Source organism: Sorex fumeus, unplaced genomic scaffold (assembly GCF_029834395.1).
Source record: "Sorex fumeus unplaced genomic scaffold, SorFum_2.1 ptg000148l, whole genome shotgun sequence".
Classification (NCBI taxonomy): domain Eukaryota; kingdom Metazoa; phylum Chordata; class Mammalia; order Eulipotyphla; family Soricidae; genus Sorex; species Sorex fumeus.
The window spans coordinates 702038-720277 of record NW_026606205.1 but is presented as its reverse complement, the minus strand read 5'-3'; the positions used below and the strand labels follow the sequence as shown (position 1 = coordinate 720277).

The 18240-nt window shown below is 52.6% G+C and overlaps 1 protein-coding gene across 1 annotated transcript; it reads right to left on the bottom strand.

The window, feature by feature from the left end:
• Positions 1–269: 269 nt before the first annotated feature.
• Positions 270–13992, bottom strand: LRRC23 (leucine rich repeat containing 23). The gene is made up of 6 exons (XM_056106873.1): positions 13848–13992; positions 13618–13730; positions 11517–11770; positions 7244–7374; positions 4984–5120; positions 270–537 (listed from the first exon to the last, which is right to left on the bottom strand). The coding sequence occupies exons 1-6, from the start codon at positions 13971–13973 to the stop codon at positions 270–272; spliced, it is 1029 nt and encodes a 342-aa protein (XP_055962848.1). The 5' UTR covers positions 13974–13992.
• Between the last annotated feature and the right edge of the window lie 4248 nt (positions 13993–18240).

Sequence of the window (18240 nt, the reverse complement as noted above, 5' to 3'; positions counted from 1 at the left end):
CCCTGGCTCTGCCAGGACTTCAGCCCTTTTTTTTTTTTTTTTTTTTTTGGCGTCATACCCGGTGATGCACAGGGGTTCCTCCTGGCTCATGCACTCAGGAATGACTCCTGGGGTACTCGGGGGACCATATGGGATGCTGGGAATCCAACCCGGGTCCTCCGGGTGCAAGGCAAACGCCCTTCCTGCTGTGCTATTGCTCCAACCCCTCAGCCTCCTCTTCTGGCCTCCCTGTTCTCTGTACCTCGGGAGGCCCCACAGGAGACCCGCCGCTAGTTGGATGCTGTTTCGTGTTCCTGGTCAATGTCCTGTTCCGTCTCGGGCTCCTCCTTTAGTCTCTGACGGATCTCGTCAGCCTCCAGCCGCTCCTCCTCCTCGTAGAAGTCCTTGTCCAGGCGCTCGAGGTTCGCCATCTGCACCAGGGCCTCCTGGCGGTACTCGCTTTCCTCCGCACACGGGTTCTCCAGCAGTACCAGGGCGCGCAGCTTGGGCAGCTCCCGGAGCTTGGCCAGCTCGCTCAGGTCGGAGACCATGTTGCCCCTGTGAGTGCAGTCCGGAGGGGTCCCCAGGACAGGGTTGTGCCAACAAGCTACCAGGAGGCGCCCCTCGGGGGACCGCTCCTGCTGGGCTCTGGGGGCGGCCCTGTGCTGTCCAGCCACGCCCACCTGACGGGGCAAGCGCCCTACTCGCTGCATTATAGCTCCAGCCGCAGACCATGACCAGTGGGGTCCTATTTGCCCCCTTTGTTTTTGTTCTTTTTTGCTTTTTGGGTCACACCCGGCGATGCTCAGGGGTTACTCCTGGCTCTGCATTCAGGAATTACTCCTGGCGGTGCTCGGGGGACCATATGGGATGCTGGGAATCGAACCCGCGTCAGCCCCGTGCAAGGCAAACGCCCTACCCGCTGTGCTATCGCTCAAGCCCCTATTTGCCCCGTTGGGTCAGCCAAGCTGTATCACAGGGGTAGCTGGGCAGCAGGGGAAACTGCCCTGGTAAGGAGGGAGTGTTTCTGTGCCAGTCACACCTGATCTGACGTTAGGGTGGAGAACTGGAATCTACACTGGGCTGGGATAAGGCAGGGGGAAGGGCCGTGTGTCCTTCTCTGCCTAGGAAGAATCCCAGGGTTAGGCCTCTAGCTTCTGCTCCTGTTAGGCAAATGCTGATTATCTTCATAGTCTTGCCTGCAGACTTCATGTGGTCAAATTTAAATGTGTCCAAGGGCTGGACCAATAGCAGAGCTGGTAGGGCATTTGCCTTGCACGCGGCCGATCTCAGGTTCAATTCCCAGCATCCCATTGGTCCTCTGAGCACTGACCACCAGGGGTAATTCCTCAGTGCAGAGCCAGGAGTAACCCCTGTGCATCGCCGGTGTGACCACCCAAAAAAAATTTTAAGTGTGTCCGCCTTATCTGCCTTTTTTTTTTGGTGGTGGTGCTCAGGGGCAAAGCCTGACAAGCTACCGTGATGTATTCAATATGCCAAACACCGTAACAAGTCTCGTGATGGAGACATTACTGGGCCCACTCGAGCAAATCGATGAACAATGGGAGGACAGTGCAGTGCAGGTGCTCAGGGGACCCTGTGGGATGCTGTGGATCAAACTCGATTCATCCCCAGCTGGGCTGCGTGCAAGGCAAATGCCCTACCTGTTGTACTATTGCTCTGGCTCCCCTGTCTTATCTGCTTTAACAAGGGACCCACTTCTGCAGTTTCGCACCAGATCTGTTGAACCTGGTGCACACCTTAGGGTGCCTCGAAGAAAATTGACAGCTTTGGCCCGAGAGACAGCCCCAAAGTCAGTGAGATCCCCGCCCTCCCTCCATCCTCCTTTATCAGTCATTGAGAGGCCAGAGCAATAGTCTACTGGGCAGGATACTTGCCTTTGCACACAGCCAAGCGGGGTTCCCTCAAGTCCCCCCAGGAGTGATCCCTGAGCACAGAACAAGGAGTAATCCCTAAGCATTGCCAGGTGTGGCCCCCCCCCAAACAAAAATAAAAAGTCACCAAGGGGCTGGAGTGATAGCACAGTTGGTAGGATGTTTGCCTTGCACACGGCCGACCTGGGTTCGATTCCCAGCATCCCCTGTGGTTCCTTGAGCATCGCCAGGAGTAATCCCTGAGTGCAAAGCCAGGAGTGACCCCTGTGCATCGCCAGATGTAACCCAACAAGAAAAAAAAATAATTACCAAGCAGGGCCCAGCACCCTAGTCTAGAGCATGATCAGGGAAACAGCACCCCCCAAGCCCTACCAGAACTATGTGACAAAGAAGATGGGCCAGGAGGGACCCCAAGACTCTGGGGAAGCTGAGCTTGAGTCTGGCGCCTTAGACCACTCGGCCATCCTGACACCCTACTGGGGCAGGAACTGGGACTTCAAAATGCACTCACCTCCCTCTCCTTGAAGGTTCTCCTCCCACTGGCCCCCTGGAGGCTGGGCCTTGGGGACAGAGGAGGCAGTTTCCTCACATCTTTTGTTTGTTTGTTTGTTTGTTTTGGTTTTAGGGCCATGCCCAGAGATGCTCAGGGGTTACTCCTGGTTCTGTGCTCAGGAATCACTCCTGTCAGTGCTTGGGGACCATATGGGATGCCAGAGATCAAGTCCAAGTTGACCATGTGCAAGGCAAATGCCCTGCCCTCCGTGCTATCACTCCAGTCCCTTCTTACATGTCTTTTGCTGTTTGTTTTGTTTGGGCGTTTTGTTTGGAGGTCACATCCGGTAGTCTCAGGGTCTACTCCTGGCTAAGTGCTCAGGGATTTTCCTGGCTGACTCAGGGGACCATATGCGTTGCCAGGGATTGAACCTGAGATCAACCGTATGAGTTGATCACATGCAAAGCAGAAACCCTAACCACTGTACTATCTCTCGGGGGCCGGAGCAATAGTACAGCGGGTAGGGTGTTTGCCTTGCATGTAGCCAACCTGGGTTCGATCCCTGGCATCCCATATGGTCCCCCGAGCACTGTCAGGAGTAATTCCTGAGTGCAGAGCCAGGGGTAACCCCTGAACATCACCGGGGTGTGACCCAAAAAGCAATAAATAAATAAATCTTACAGAAAGAAAGGAGAAAGGAAGGAAGGAAGGAAGGAAGGAAGGAAGGAAGGAAGGAAGGAAGCAAGCTTGGGGAGAGCACACAATAGGTTGAGCAAATGGTCTGCATCTGGGAGATCCCAGTTCAAATCCATGCCCTCCATCATGTATGGTGTCCTGAGAACTGGGCAAGGAATAGCCCTCACCACTATAGCGTGTGAGCCCAAACTCAAAATCAGTATATTAAGGGATGAGAGGTAGTCCAGTGGGTAGGGTGCTCCCTTGCACACGAACAACTTGGGTTCAATTCCTGGCATCCCCTATGATCCCCCGAACACTGCCAGGAGTGATTCCTGAGTGCAGAGCCAGGAGTAAGCCCTGAGGATCACAGGCATAGCCAAAAGCATAAACAAAATAAATGAACGAAAAGAGTGGGGAGGGAGGGATGTGACTCAGTGCGAGAGCACATGTTTCACATGCAGGAGACACATTCCCCGCATTGAGGGAAAGGAAGTGGGTTGGGGAAAAAACTAGTAAAGAAAAGGAGCTGTTGTAGATTATAAATCCCTAGGAATAGGGGCTGGAGAGATAGCACAGTGGGTAGGGGGTTTGCCTTGCATGCGGCCGACCCGGGTTCGATTCCCAGCATCCCATATGGCCCCCTGAGCACCGCCCGGGGTCATTCCTGAATGCAGAGCCAGGAGTAACCCCTGTGCATCACCGGGTGTGACCCCAAAAAGGAAAAACAAACAAAAAAAGTCCCTAGGAATAAGGACCAATTTGGAGGCCAGAGACTTAGTATAGTGGGAAAGTCACTTGCCTCGCATGTGGCCAACTGGGGTTCAATCCCCAGCACCCTGTATGTTCCATTGATCACTGCCAGGACTGAATGTGAAGTAAGGATTGATTCTGGAGTAAGCCCTGAACACCACCAGTATGATCAAAACAAAACAAAATAAACAAACTAAAAAGAATGAGGCCCAGGGGCTGGAGCCATAGCACGGCGTGTAGGGCGTTTGCCTTGCACACGGCCAACCTGGGTTCGACCCCCGTTATCCCATATGCCCCCCCAAGCACCGCCAGGAGTCAGGAGTAATTCCTGAGTGCAGATCCAGGAATAACCCCTGAGCATTGCTGGGTGTGATCCAAAAAGAAAAAAAAAAAAGAATGAGGCCCAACCAGTTCAGGTAAGGATGGATTCAGTGGGAGAATGGCTGGCTTGCACACATGGGGCCCTGAGTTTGACCCCCAAATAGCACATTCAAAAAAGAACCATCACAGGGCCAGAGAGGTCATACAGTGGGTCAGGCACACAGGACCACCAGGCTTCAATCCCAGCATCCTGTATGATCCCCCAAGCACTGCCAGGAGTGATTCCTGAGTGCAGAGCCAGGAGTAAACCCTGAGCATCGCTGGCTGTGACCCCAAAACTAAAACCAAACCAACAACAACAAAAAAAACAATGATCGGGCCAGAGTAGTAGTACAGCAGGCAGGGTGTTTGCCTTGCATGCGGCCGATCCAGGTTTGACCCCCAGCATCCCATATGGTCTCCTGAGCACTGCCAGGAGTGATTCCTGAGTGCAGAGCCAGGAGTAAACCCTGAGTATCGCTGGGTGTGGCCCAAAAAGCAAAAAAGAAAAAAAAAAAAAGCGCAAGGATCTGATTCCTTTAAAAAGGAATCATATTCCTGAAAAAAAAAAAAAAAAAAACACAAGGCCTGATACAGCACATTCTGCATAACTTGCCGATGGCGAGAGTAAGGATTCTGTAGCCTCAGATGAAGAGAGTTCTGGTGATGCAGTTAGGTCTAGACTGCAGAGAGAGGCTGCAGAAAGGAGGAAGTGGGGAGCAGGAGGGAGATGGGGTGGGGGAAAACCTGGCAATTTTCTAGGACAGGGGAACACAGTCCACAGCTACTTCTTATCAGGGATTGGGGTGAGGCCCGGAGGGTGCATACCTCAGGTTGATGTACTGCAGGGACTTCATTTCCTTGGAGAAGCCGTTCAGCGTTTCGATCATGTTGTCTCGGAGATGCAAGGTCGTGAGGTTGCTCAGGTTCTCCAAGCCTTCCACCTTTATCAGCTGGTTTTGGGCCTAGAACCCCAGGGAGAGCAGGTGGATCAGGAGTCAGGAAAGGGAGGGGAAGGAAAGTCAGAGAGAGTGCAAAGCCGGGGGGTCAGGACAGGGGTAAGGCACTGTGTCAACACCTGGAGCACTGCTGGGTATGAAGCCCAAGCAAGAGCCAGGAGTAACACTGGTGGCTGTGGTGCAATCTTCCCACTCCCAACCTTAAACACACACACACACACACACACACACACACACACACACACACGCACACACAAGTCTAGAACTGAACTTAGAGCTCCATAGGCTGAGGACATGCTTTCTCCAGAACTGCATGGGCCCCCAAGCATGCTGAGAACAACCCCAAGCACCATCATGGCCTAAAGCGACTGACCCAGGTTCTAGCCCCAGCATTCCATATGGTCCCCCAAGCACCGCTGGGAAGTAATTCTTGGGTTCAGGGCCAGGAGTAACCCCTGAGCATTGTCAGGTGTGGCCCCCAACACTCCCCAGCACCTCCCCCCCCCCCAAAAAAAAACAATTTATTGATTTGTATTATACTTTTTATTTTCACTTTTGGGCCACACCTAAAGGTGCCCGGTGCTTACTCCTAGCTCTGTGCTCAGGGATCACTTCTTTTTTTTTTTCTTTTTTGGGTCACACCCGGCAATGCTCAAGGGTTAGTCCCGGCTTTGCACTCAGGAATCACTCCTGGTGGTGCTCAGGGGACCATATGGGATGCTGGGAATCAAACCTGGGTCGGCCACGTGCAAGGCAAATGCCCTACCGCTGTGCTATTGCTCCAGCCCCAGGGATCACTTCTGACAGACTCAGGATACCATATACAGTGCTGGGAATTGAACCTGGGTTGTCTGGTGCAAGGCAAGTTCCCTATCTGTTGTACTATCACCCTGGCCTTCTTTTTCATTTTTCTTTTTTTTTGGGGGGGGTGAGGATTTGTGGGTATGGGCAACATGCAGCAGTGCTCAGGGCTTAATCCTGGCTCGGAGCTCAGGCATCCTTCCTAGTGGAGCTGGGAAACCATAGAGGGTAACAGGGATCAAACCTAGGTTGGGTTTGGGCAAGCACCTTACCCACTGCGCTCTTTCTCTCCAGCCCCTGAATTACGTTATTATTTGTTTTTTAATAGGGGTCACTTTGGGCACTGCTCTGGGTTCACTAGGGCCAATATTCAGTGGCAGTATGAAAGCCACACAGAGCCAGGGATGAAACTAAGAGACCCACATGCGCAAGGCAGATGCTCTGTTCCATTGAGCCAAATCTCCAAAGTCAATGTCATATTTTGACTCTGTTCCTTTGTTTGACACTGGGCCACACCCAGCAATACTCAAGTGTTCTTCCTGGCTCTCAGGAATTACTCCTGGTGGTGCTCAGGGGACCCTATGGGATGCTGGGGATTGAACCCGGGTGGACACAGGCGAGGCAAACACCCTCCCCTCCCCACCCCCGCTATATTATCACCCCTGTGTCTCCCTTGTCTGTTTCCACTTTGGTTTTTTTTTTCTTTTTGGGTCACACCCAGCGATGCACAGGGGTTCCTCCTGGCTCATGTATTCAGGAATCACTCCTGGTGGTGCTCAGGGGATCCTATGGGATGCTGGGAATTGAACCCAGGTCTGCTGTGTGCAAGGCAAATGCCCTACCCGCTGTGCTATCGCTCCAGCCCGGTTCCACTTTGTAACCCCACCTCATGTGGCACCCAGTAAGCGCTGAGTAAGTAACAGGGCAGGGAAACAGCTCAAGTGGCAGAGGACATGCCGACGCTGTACGAGGTCCTGAACGGGATCGCTGGCACCTCATGGTCACCCAAAGCACCACCACGTGTAGCCTTGGTGGCCCCCAAGCCACCAGGCAATGAGATCCGCTCTACCAGGGAGAGTGAGGCTAGCAGTGGCTCCATCAGCCCAACTGAAGGCCCCCAACAAAACACCAAAGCACGGGACTGGAGTGATAGCACAGCGGGTAGGCATTTGCCTTGCATGCAGCCAACATGGCCGACCCAGGTTCGATTCCCAGCATCCCATAGGGTCCCCCGAGCACTGCCAGGAGTGATTCCTGACTGCATGAGCCAGGGCTTAGACAAAACACCAAAGCACAAATGATGAAGCTCTGGAGTTCCCGGACACTACCAGGAAGAGGTTCTTCAGCTTCGGAAGATTGATTCCCAGCGTGCTGGTCAGCTGGTTCCCTCGGAGCTCAAGCGTCTGCAGGTTCTGTAGCTTTTGGGAATCCAGACTGGTCAATGCTTGGATACGGTTCCCTGCGGAGCAGGAAGAGGGTGTCAGGGACTCAAAGGGCCACTCCGCATGTTCCCCCATCAGAGCCTGAATCGGGAGAGGCCCTGAGTCACCCAGTCCCTCTAGTGCTGGGTAGATCCAGTGGACGGAACATTTGTGGGCTGTACCCTGGAGGAAGTGGTACAACCCGTGGCAGTCCAGGGTCTGATGGACTTGCCCAGCAAAACCTTTGAGGGGTGACGGAAGAGCGTCCAGGTTGCCACGTAGCTTACCTCCCTTTGGCATTCCTTTGATGGAATGCCAGTCTTTACTGGAATGCCAACTGGAATGCCAATCTCTCAAGGATTTCTTTTTTTTTTTTTTTTTTTTTTTTTGCTTTCTGGATCACACCCGGCGATGCACAGGGGTTACTCCTGGTTCTGCACTCAGGAATCACTCCTGGCGGTGCTCAGGGGACCATATGGGATTCTGGGAATCGAACCTGGGTCGGCTGCGTGCAAGGCAAACGCCCTACCCGCTGTGCTATCTCTCCAGCCCCTCAAGGATATATTTTAAAAGGGGGGGGGGGAACAGAGGGATAGCACAGTGGGGAGAGCATTTCCCTTGCTTGTGACTGACCCGGGTTCAATCCCAGGCATCCCATAGGGTCCCTGAGCACCGCCAGGAGTAATTCCTGAGTGCAGAGCCAGGAGGAGCATTGCTGGGTTTGGCCCGAAAAGAAAATTAAAAAAATCTCTCAAGGATATTTGCCCAAAGCAACCGGTTCATTTGGTTTGTTGGTTGTTGGTTGTTGGTTTTGGCTTTGGGGATGGGACATACCTTGTAGTGCTGGGGCCGGGGGTCTGCTACTCAGGCATGCAGCTCAGGACGTGCTCCCAGAGGCTGGGGAGGGGAGCTAGGATTTCAGCCTGCAAAGAAGGTGCTCCAGCCATCTCCCTGGCTTCACTGCTATTGTTTGTTTTGGGGTCACACTCAGGGATGCTCAGGACTTACTCCCAGCTCTGTGCTCAGGAATTACTCCTGGAAGTACTCAAGGGACCAGATGGGGTGCCAGTAATCAAACCTGGGTGGGCGATATGCCAGGCAAGTGCCCTAACGTGCTGTACTATCTCTTCAGCCCCCCTCCCTGTTATCTTTCTCCCACGGCTAGAATATAAGAGACTTAAGAATAAGGATTTGGGGGACTGCAGTGATAGAACAGCGGGTAGGGTGTCTGCCTTGCAAGCGGCTGAACCGGGTTTGATTCCCAGCATCCCATATGGTCCCCAGAGCACCGTCAGGAATAATTCCTGAGTGCAGAGCCAGGAGGAACCCCTGAGAAACACTGGGGGTGGCCCAGAAAAAAAAATAATATTTAGGGGTTGGGATTGTGGCTCAGTCCTAGAGGATATGCCCTACATCTGTGAGGCTCTGGGTTCAATTCCTGGTACAGCCAAAGAAAATAATTGAGAGTCAGCTGTTCATCTTCCATCCTTTCTTCCTGCCCTCCCTCCTTCTTTTTATTTTTGGGCAGCACCCATCTGTGCTTAGGGCTTACTGCTAGCTCTGAGCTCAGGAACCACTTACTACCTAGCAGTGCTGGCGAACAATATGAGATTCCAGGGATCTCATCCAAGCCGCGGGGCCAGAGCGATAATACAGCAGGGAGGGCATTTGCCTTGTATGTGGCCAACCCAGGTTCGATCCCTGGCATCCCATCCATCCCCCAAGCACTGACAGGAGTAATTCCTGAGTACAGAGCCAGGAGCAACCCCTGAGCATTGCTGGGTGTGACCCCCCCCCCAAAAAAGAACCAAGTCAGGTACCTGCAAGGTAAGCCCTGCTGTACTCTCTTGTGCTCTCTCCCCCTCAGGTCCTTTTTGTGTGTTTGGTTGGTTTTTCGGGACACAGCCCATGTTGCTCAGGGGTCACTCCACTGTGAGGGACTCCCAAAGTAAAGCATGTACTCCAGCCTTTTGCACCATCTCAATGATGCTCTTTTTTTTTTTTCAGAGTTGAAAAAAAAAAAAGATTTACAAGAAAGTAGAAGGGAAAGAACAAGAAACTCCCCAGCCAGGGAGAAACTTAGTATAGGACTAAGGTTTTTTTTTTTTCTTTTTGGGTTATACCCAGCGATTCACAAGGGTTCCTCCTGGCTCTGCACTCAGGAATTACTCCTGGCGGTGCTTCAGGGGACCATATGGGATGCTGGGAATCGAACCCAGGTCAGCCGCGTGCAAGGCCAATGCCCTAACCCCTGTGCTATCACTCCAGCCCCTAGGACTAAGTTTTGACCTCTTCTAGTTTTTTTCAGTTTACTTGTTTGTTTTGGGGGCCACATCTAACAGTACTCAGGAATTACTTCTGGCTTACGTCTAGCTCTGCACTCCTGCTGGGGCTCGGGGGACCATACGGGGTGCCGGGATCAAACTCAGGTTTGGTGCATACAAGCAAACGTCCTCCCCACTGTACTACTGCTCTGGCCCAGTTCTGGCCTCGCGTTCCTTTAAAATTTCCCAGTATTCCCACCTGCCCCTGCTTTTTTTTTTCTTTTTGGGTCACACCCAGCGATGCTCAGGGGTTCCTCCTGGCTCTGCACTCAGGAATTCCTCCTGGTGGTGCTCGGGAGACCATATGGGATGCTGGGAATCGAACCTGGGTTGGCCATGTTGGCTGCATGCAAGGCAAACGCCCTACCCGCTGTGCTATGGCTCCAGCCCCCCTGCTTTTCACTTTAGTTTATTTTTTTACTGTTGTTACTGGTCAGGAGCGATAGCACAGTGGGGAAGACGTTTGCCTTGCATGTGGCCAACCCGGGTTCGATTCTTTTCCCGTCAAGCTACCGAGAGTATCCCGCCCACAAGGCAAAGCCTGGCAAGCTCCCCACGGCGTATTCGACATGCCAAAAATAGTAACAAGTCTCACAATGGAGACGTTACTGGTGCCTGCTCGAGCAAATCGATGAACAACGGGAGGACAGTGCTACAGTGCTACTGTTGTGACCGGGATTCAAATACACACTTAGCCAAGTGTTCACCAGAGGTCACACGAACACACTCCAGTTGTGGTGCTTGTACACGCTTGGCTTGGTGTGCCAGAAACTGAAGGTCACACCTGGAATCCAGCTTCCCCTGGATCACCCCCTCTCATGTGAGGTGGTGCCAGGGATCAAACTCTGGCCTTCCAGCTCAGATAGAGAAGGGAGCACCAAATAAAGGGTGTTGGGAGGATCCTCCCAGGATGGGAGAAGCATGCTGAAAGTAGACTATAAACCGAACATGATTGCCACTCAATGCCTCTTTTGCAAACCACAGCACCCAAAAGGAGAGAGAGAACAAAAGGGAATGCCCTGCCACAGAAGCGGGATGGGGATGGGAGGGATACTGGGATCAGTGGTGGTGGGAAATGGGCACTGGTGGAGGGATGGGTACTCGATCATTGTATAACTGAAACCCAAGCACAAGAATTTTTTTTTCTTTTTGGGTCACACCCAGCGATGCTCAGGGGTTACTCCTGGCTCATGCACTCAGGAATTGCTCCTGGTGGTGCTCGGGGGACCATATGGGATGCTGGGAATCGAACCTGTGTCGGCCATGTTGGCTGCGTGCAAGGCAAACGCCTTACCTGCTGTGCTATCGCTCCAGCCCCAAGCACAAGAATTTTTAAGTCTACAACTATACCTCATGGTGTTTCACTAATAAAAATTTTTTTAAAAAATCATGCATTAAAAAAAAAAAACCCTCTGGCCTTCACTCTTGCAAGACAGGTTTTACCGCCACTGAGCCATCCCAGGACCCAATGGAAATTTTCTTGATTTTGTTTTGCTTTTGTTTGGTTTTGGGGTCACGCCCGGCAGTGCTTGGGGTTACTCCTGATTCTGCACTCAGAAATTATTCCTGATGAGCTCAGGGGGCCATATGGGTGCCGGGGATCAAACCCAGGTTGGCCACGTGCAAAGCAAGGGCCCTCCCCGCTATACTATTGCTCCGGTCCGGATTTTCTTTATTTTTCTCACTCTTCTCCCCCAGCAGACAGAACTGTCATCATGAATCATAGCCAAGTGTTGGAACCAGGCATGGAGGCAGATGGCTGTGGGGTATTCCAACAATTACACCGCCAGCTTCTGTTGGCCCCAGGCAAGGAAGGAAGGAATCTCGTCTGTGGACCATCGTAAGGACCCACCCACCTTTGAGGTCCAGGCTCGTCAGACGGGGATGCGAGATGCCCTCGGTGTCCGTGATCTGGTTGAAGGCAAAGCTGACGATCTGCAGATAGGGCAGCTCGTGGAGCCGGGCGCTTCGTAGCTGGTTGTTATCAGCCTTGAGCCACAACAGGTGGGTCAGGTGGTTGAGGGGGGACAAGTCGACCAGGTGGTTTTCAGAGATATCCACATAGCGCAGGTGGATGTAGGACTGCAGCAAGGTGATGTCTGTGAGGTCCCTAGGGGTCGGTAAAAGCCGCATCAGGGAAGCCGACCCGTGCGGCGGGAGCGAAGGATGACAGGGAGGTGCGGGGGGTGGCTGGCTTGCCGTCTAGTGGGGAAAAGGGAACACAGAGGGGGCAGGGCGAGGGTTCGGGCTGGGTGGGGAGAAAGAGGAAGAGAACGAAGATGGACTCTTTTGCTAGTTTTAGCACCACACCCAGTAGTGTTTGGTCTCATACTCTGGGGCCACTTCAGATGGTGCTTGGGGGACCAGGCAGGGCCAGGGAACTACCCAGGTGATCCAACTTGGTCCTTTAGGACCAGAGAGATAGTACACACAGCAGGGAAGGTGCTGGCCTTGCTTGTCCAGGTTGGATCCGTGGCACCACATATGGTCCCCTGAGTACTGCAGAATCATAATTAAAAAAAATCTTGAGCTGGAGTGATAGTATAGTGGGTAGGGCATTTGCCTTGCATGCGGCCAACATGGATTCATTCACTGGCATCCCTTTAGGGTTCCCTGAGCACTACCAGGAGTAACTCCTCAGTGTAAAGTCAGGAGTAATCCCTGAGCATTGCTGGGTGTGACACCACCCCCTCCCAATAAAAAGCAAAAAAAACCCCAAACAAACAAACTCTGTCAGTGCTACCTCTCTGACCCTGATAGGTGAATTTTTCTTTCTTTTTTGGTGGGAGGGGGTCATAGGGTCATACCGAGTGTTGCTCAGAGGTCACTCCTGACAGTGCTCAGGGAACCATATTCTTTGTGCCAGAAATGGAATGAGAGTTGGCTACCACATTTACTCTCCCTCTTCCTCCTTCCATCTATCTCTCCCTCCTTTCCTTCATTTCTCTCTCTCTATCTCTCTCTATCATCTTTGAGCTATACCCTGGAGCCCTTCACCCTTCAGTGCTCAGGGCTATTCCAAGCTCTATGTCCAGGAGTGGGCCCTGGTGTTCAGGGGACCATATCCAGTTCCAGGGATTCAACCAGGGTCGGTTGCCTACAATGCAAGCACCTTACCCACTGTACTCTCTCTCTATCCCAGTAAGTGGAGTTTTTTCTTTGGTTTGAGGTCACACCTGGCAATGCTCCGGGGTTACTCCTGGCTCTGCACCCAGGAATTACTCCTGGTGATGCTCAGGGGATCATATGGGGTGCCAGTGATCAAACCCAGGTCAGCCGAATGCAAGGCAAGAGCCCTACCCGCTGTACTATTATTGCTCTGACCGTATATTGTTGGTTTTTCTGCTGGTTTTTGGTTTGGGGGCCATACTCAGCTGTGCTCAGAATTTACTCCTGCCTCTGTGCTCAGACATCACTTCTGGTGGGACTCAGGGGACCATATGGGGTGCTCGAGATGGAACCTAGGTCAGCTGCATGCCAAGCAAGTGCCTTACCCACTATACTATCACTGGAATCCAATAAGTGGATCCTTTTTTGGGGGGGGGGGGGGTCACACCCAGCAATGCTCAGGGGTTACTCCTGGCTCGTGCACTCAGGAATTACTCCTGGCAGTGCTCGGGGGACCTTATGGGTTACTGGAAATTGAATCCTGGTTGGCCACGTGCAAGGCAACGGCCCTACCCGCTGTGCTATCGCTCCAGCCCCAATAAGTGGATCCTTAATGGTGAGCAGGGACCTTGTGTCTGCCAGGAACCCTGCAGGACACCCCTAACCCTCCTGCAGCCTCCTCTGTTCCCTAAGCCAGCTTAGAAAATTGCAGGACACCTGAAAAGCCCATTCTCCTTCCCTTTCCACTGGCCCAGGATGAGAGGACCCCAAACCCTCAGCTCTGATCGAAGGAAGAAGAGAGAGACGGGGGTCCCGAGAGCCCACACTCCTGGTCGGGGCTAAGCGCACCTGTCTCTGACCTCCAGCCTGACAAAAGCGTGAGCCAGTCCGGAGCCCGTCTTACACAGCATAGAAAGCCCTTCCTTCATCATGTCCTCCGAGAGAGGGGTGGGCACCCAGTGCTGGAGGGAGGGGGGGAAGCGGGCAGGGGGATTGGTCAGTGGCCCCCTCTGTGCCCAACCCCACGCCTCCGCCCGCCCTCGGGGGACCCCTCGGGCTCTGCGCTCGCTGGCTCTCACTTCCTCCTCCGACAATTCCTCCCCCTCTATCCGCGAGCTGGTCAACTCCTCCGTGTCCTTGTCGTCGTCCTCTTTCTCGACATCGGTCTGGTCGCCTTCGAAGTCTTCCAGATCGAGGTCTGACATCTTCCTTCCCCGCGGGGGACGCTGCTGCCGTCAGACCAGTAGGGTCTTGTCCAGCTGCTGAGAAAGATGGACTTTCTCAGCCTCCCCGGGTGTCCCCCCACAGCCTCGCCCCCAGCCCCCAGCCCCCAGCATCATCCCCTTTGCATTCCTACAACAACGTCCCCTCCCATGCGTCCAGGAGATGCTGTCCCAGACCCCTGGGGTCCTTGGTGGCCTTGACCAGAGCTGCAAGTTGCTCCCGCTCCCCCCCCCCCCCATCAGTTCCTGGACTCCCCTCTTCTCTCCTGTCCCCCTTAGGCCAGCTCTCGCCTCGCCTCCCCCCCTCATCCCTCACCCCTGCTCTTTTCACCTGTCCTAACGTGCCCACCCCCCAGTGTCCCGTTTGTCCCGGGCGCTCGGGGGTGCCAGCCTGACCACTCAGCCTCCAACCTTCCCACCTGATCCTGTTTGGTAAAAAATAATAATAATAATAATAATTTTAAAAAATAATAATAATAAAGGAGGAGCGCCGAGGTTCTGCTCCACCAGAAGCGCGGCGGGGAGGGTGGTCTCGAGAGGGTACAAACACCCCGAGAGGGAAGGGGTGTTTGGGATGCGTGGCAAGGCTTAGGGAAAGGAGGCGTTGTGTGCTGTTGTCATGGCAACGGGGGGCTGCACCGGCGCCGAGCTACGGAGGCCGGTGACTGCAGAGCCGCGACTCGCGCAACCTGAGGTCCGCAGCGCTGCCCGCGGGTCTCTGGTTGCCTGGTAACGGGGCCACGTTCCGGGTCCAGGAAGTCGGCCGGAGCGCGCTCATTGGCCGAGAGCAGAAGCAGTGGGCGGGGCTTACGGCGGCGCGGAGGCGAGGGTGGGGTAGGGTCGGCGGGGGAGCCATTACGTCACGCGAGACGTTAAAGGGACCGACGTTCTCAAGGCGCAAGAGCTGTCGATGCCAAAGAAAGACGCCCTCAAGCAATCGCAAGGGAGGAGAAGCAAGAAATATCATAGTAAAGGGTCTGGTGGCCCTCATCTACCCCACCCCGCACAGGGTCCCCGGCCCCATCGTTAGTTATTTTCAGGCAGAGCTTCGGAAGATGAATTGATGGATTAAAATGAACCCAGAATTAATTAGGAGATCTGCAGTGAGAGATTTGCAAGATACTAGCAATTTTCTTAAGACTCCACTTTTTCGTCTATAAAACAGGCTTAAGTACGCCAGCCGACTGGGCAGTGAATATGAATGTATTCGACCAGAGCTAAGAGCAATTGATGCCTTAAACCCAGCTTGGGCGTTTTCCCCTCCTGCGCATCTCTGGAACTGGTTTGATGCTTGCCCAAACGGGGAACAGCGGCTCTCCATCCAGCGTTATTAAATAATAGATCAAACCAGGGCATGCAGACCTCTGTGTGTGTTGAAGAAGATGGAGAGATAGATTGGGGATGCAACAAATATCTCTGGCTAGTTGATGCCAGACAGAGAGACTGTTTCTTTTCACAAGTGTTACTTAATCTCCACACCAGTGCTGGGAGATAATTTGAAAGAAGAGAGAACTAAGGCTCCAGCAGGTGAATGGATGTATCACCAAGCATACAGAACCCAGTACGATAATAACTTAGTAGTCTGGCCGGAGATATAGAAAAGGCACTTGATTTGCACATGGCTGACCCAGGTTTGATCCCAGGGTTCCCGTATGGTCCCCCAAACACTCCAGGAGTGATCCCTGAGTGTAAAGCCAAAAGTAAGCCCTGAGCACCGCCAACTAAAGCCATAGTAACTTCGACATTATCTGGACTTCTGTGTGTTGAGCTCGGAGGAGTAGCTCACTTAGGCTGCTGTCAATTGGAATTACCATGACGATTCACTGCAGGGCCAGAGCTATAGCATAAGGGATAAAGGTGCTGGCCTTGCATGCGACTACCCAGGCTCAATCCCTGACACTGAATATGACTCCCCAACCCCCTCTTTTTTTTTTAGATATTATTAGATTTTTTTATGTAGGAGTACTGCTATTTATTCAGCCACCGATTAGCTAATTGAATTGTGCATAAACTCCACCTTACTTTTTATTTTTATAATTTTATTTACTGAATCACCGTGAGAGCAGTTACAAAACTTTCGGGTCTAAGTCTCGGTCATACAATGAAACACCTGTACCTTCACCAGTGCCCATTCTCCACCCCCAATAACCCCAGTATACCCCCATCCCCCACCCTCCCCCCACCTGTGGGGCAGATGATTTCCACATTACTCTTTCTCTACTTTGATCACATTCAATATTTTGACACCAGACCCACCATTATTATTTGAGATTTTACCCCAACACTCAGATCTGCTGAAAAGGCACCAGTGGACAATTTTTTTTTTTTTTTTTTTTGCTTTTTGGGTCACTGGCGATGCACAAGGGTTACTCCTGGCTCTGCACTCAGGAGTTACTCCTGGCGGTGCTCAGGGGCCATATGGGATGCTCGGAATCGAACCCGGGTTGGCCGAGTGCAAGGCAAACGCCCTACCTGCTGTGCTATCTCTCCAGCCCCGACAATTTGTTTTCTATTGTCCCCAGCCTCCTCTTGGAGTTATCCTTGAGTGCAGAGTCAGGAATAAACCCTGAGAATTGCCAGGTGTGTCCCAAAAACGGAGGGGAAAAAAAAAAAACCAAAAAACCCAAGATGGTTTACTGCCAAAGCTCTTGGCAAGACAGTCCTTTACCATATGGGTTTCTCCATGGGGCAGCACTGTGGGGGGAGGGAGAGTCTCAGTATGGCCATTGGCCTCCCCAGAACAAATGACCCAAGAGAGAAAGACACGACGGTGGGGGGCTGGGAGATAGTACAGCTGGTAAGGCACTTGCCTTGCACACTGGGTTTGATCCCCAGCATCCCATATGGCCCACTGAGCCCAGCCAGGAGTAATTCCTGAGTGCGGAGACAGGAGTAAGCCTTGAGCCAAAACAAAAGGAAAGAAAGACACTGAGTGGAAGTGACTGTCATTCACACAGTATCTACTGTATTTATTTATTTATTGGGTCACACCCAGCAATGCTTGAGGGTGGCTCCTGGCTCTGCACTCAGGAATTTACTCCTGGCAGTGCTTGGGAGACCCTATGGGATGCGGGGGATTGAACCCAGGTCGGCCACATGGAAGGCAAACACCTTTCTCGCTGTTCCATCATCCTAGTCCATCCACTGTATTTGTTAGTAATGAGTTTGCAGGGGAATTAGGTTCTCCTTGCTGTTGGAAGAAAGAACAAGAAGTTGTGGATGCTGATTATTTTTGGTTTGTTTAGCTTGGGGGTACCACACCTGGAGGTCCTCAGGAGCTGCTCCCCGCTGTGTTCCGAGGATACCATATGTGGTGTCAGAGATCAAATCCTGTTCTCCAGCAAACAAAGCATCTGCTCAAGAATTCTGAGTTATTTCTACCCTAGCCCTGTGGCTTGTTTTATTTTATTTTATTTTTGGTTTGGGGCCACACCCAGCGATGCTCAGGGGTTACTCCTGGCTCTTGCACTCAGGAGTTACTACTGGCTGGGCTAGGTGGACCACATGCTCAGGGGTTTATTTATTTATTTATTTATTTATTTATTTATTTCGGGTTGGAGCGATAGCACAGCGGGTAAGGCGTTTGCCTTGCACGCAGTCGACCTGGCCCACCCAGGTTCAATTCCTCTGCCCCTCTCGGAGAGCTCTGCAAGCTACCGAGAGTATCTCGCCCACGCGGCAAAGCCTGGCAAGCTCCCCGTGACGTACTCATTATTCCAAAAACACAGAAACAAGTGTCCCAATGGAGACGTTACTGGGCCCACTCGAGCAAATTGATGAACAACGGGAGACTAGTGACAGTGACAGTGATTTATTTATTTATTTTATTACATCTGTGCTCAGGCTCACTCTTGTGGGGCTCTGGAAACCATCTGAGCTGCAGGGGAGATCCAGCCCAGAAGGGCTGTGTGCAAGGCAAGTGCCCTACCATCTGTGCTATCTCTGCAGCCTCTGTGGGCAGGGTTGAAAGCTGCTACCACAAGATACATTCCCTTCTTATGTTGTGTACATGCTGGACAATTTTCTCCTCATTTATCTTTTCGCTTTGCTTTTACAGAGTATCACCTTACAGAAACTTGAAACTTGCATGCACTCCAAACTGTCAGACTCCCAGGAGAGTATCTGGTTTAGTAAAGCCTTTCCTTTGGGGGCCGCACCTGGTGATGCTCAGGGGGTTACTCCTGGCTCTGCACTCAGGGATCACTCCTGACAGTGCTCAGGAGGGGACCCTATGGGATGCTGGAGATTG

Bases quoted from the DNA above. Each gene is read 5' to 3' on its own strand.
- LRRC23 (XM_056106873.1), bottom strand. From the start codon at position 13,973: ATGTCAGACCTCGATCTGGAAGACTTCGAAGGCGACCAGACCGATGTC. The intron at 11,771-13,617 runs GTGCGCTTAGCC...ACCGACCCCTAG, and splicing joins AGGCTGGAGGTCAGAGACAG to GGACCTCACAGACATCACCT. The intron at 538-4,983 runs GTATGCACCCTC...CTGCACTCACAG, and splicing joins CTGCAGTACATCAACCTGAG to GGGCAACATGGTCTCCGACC.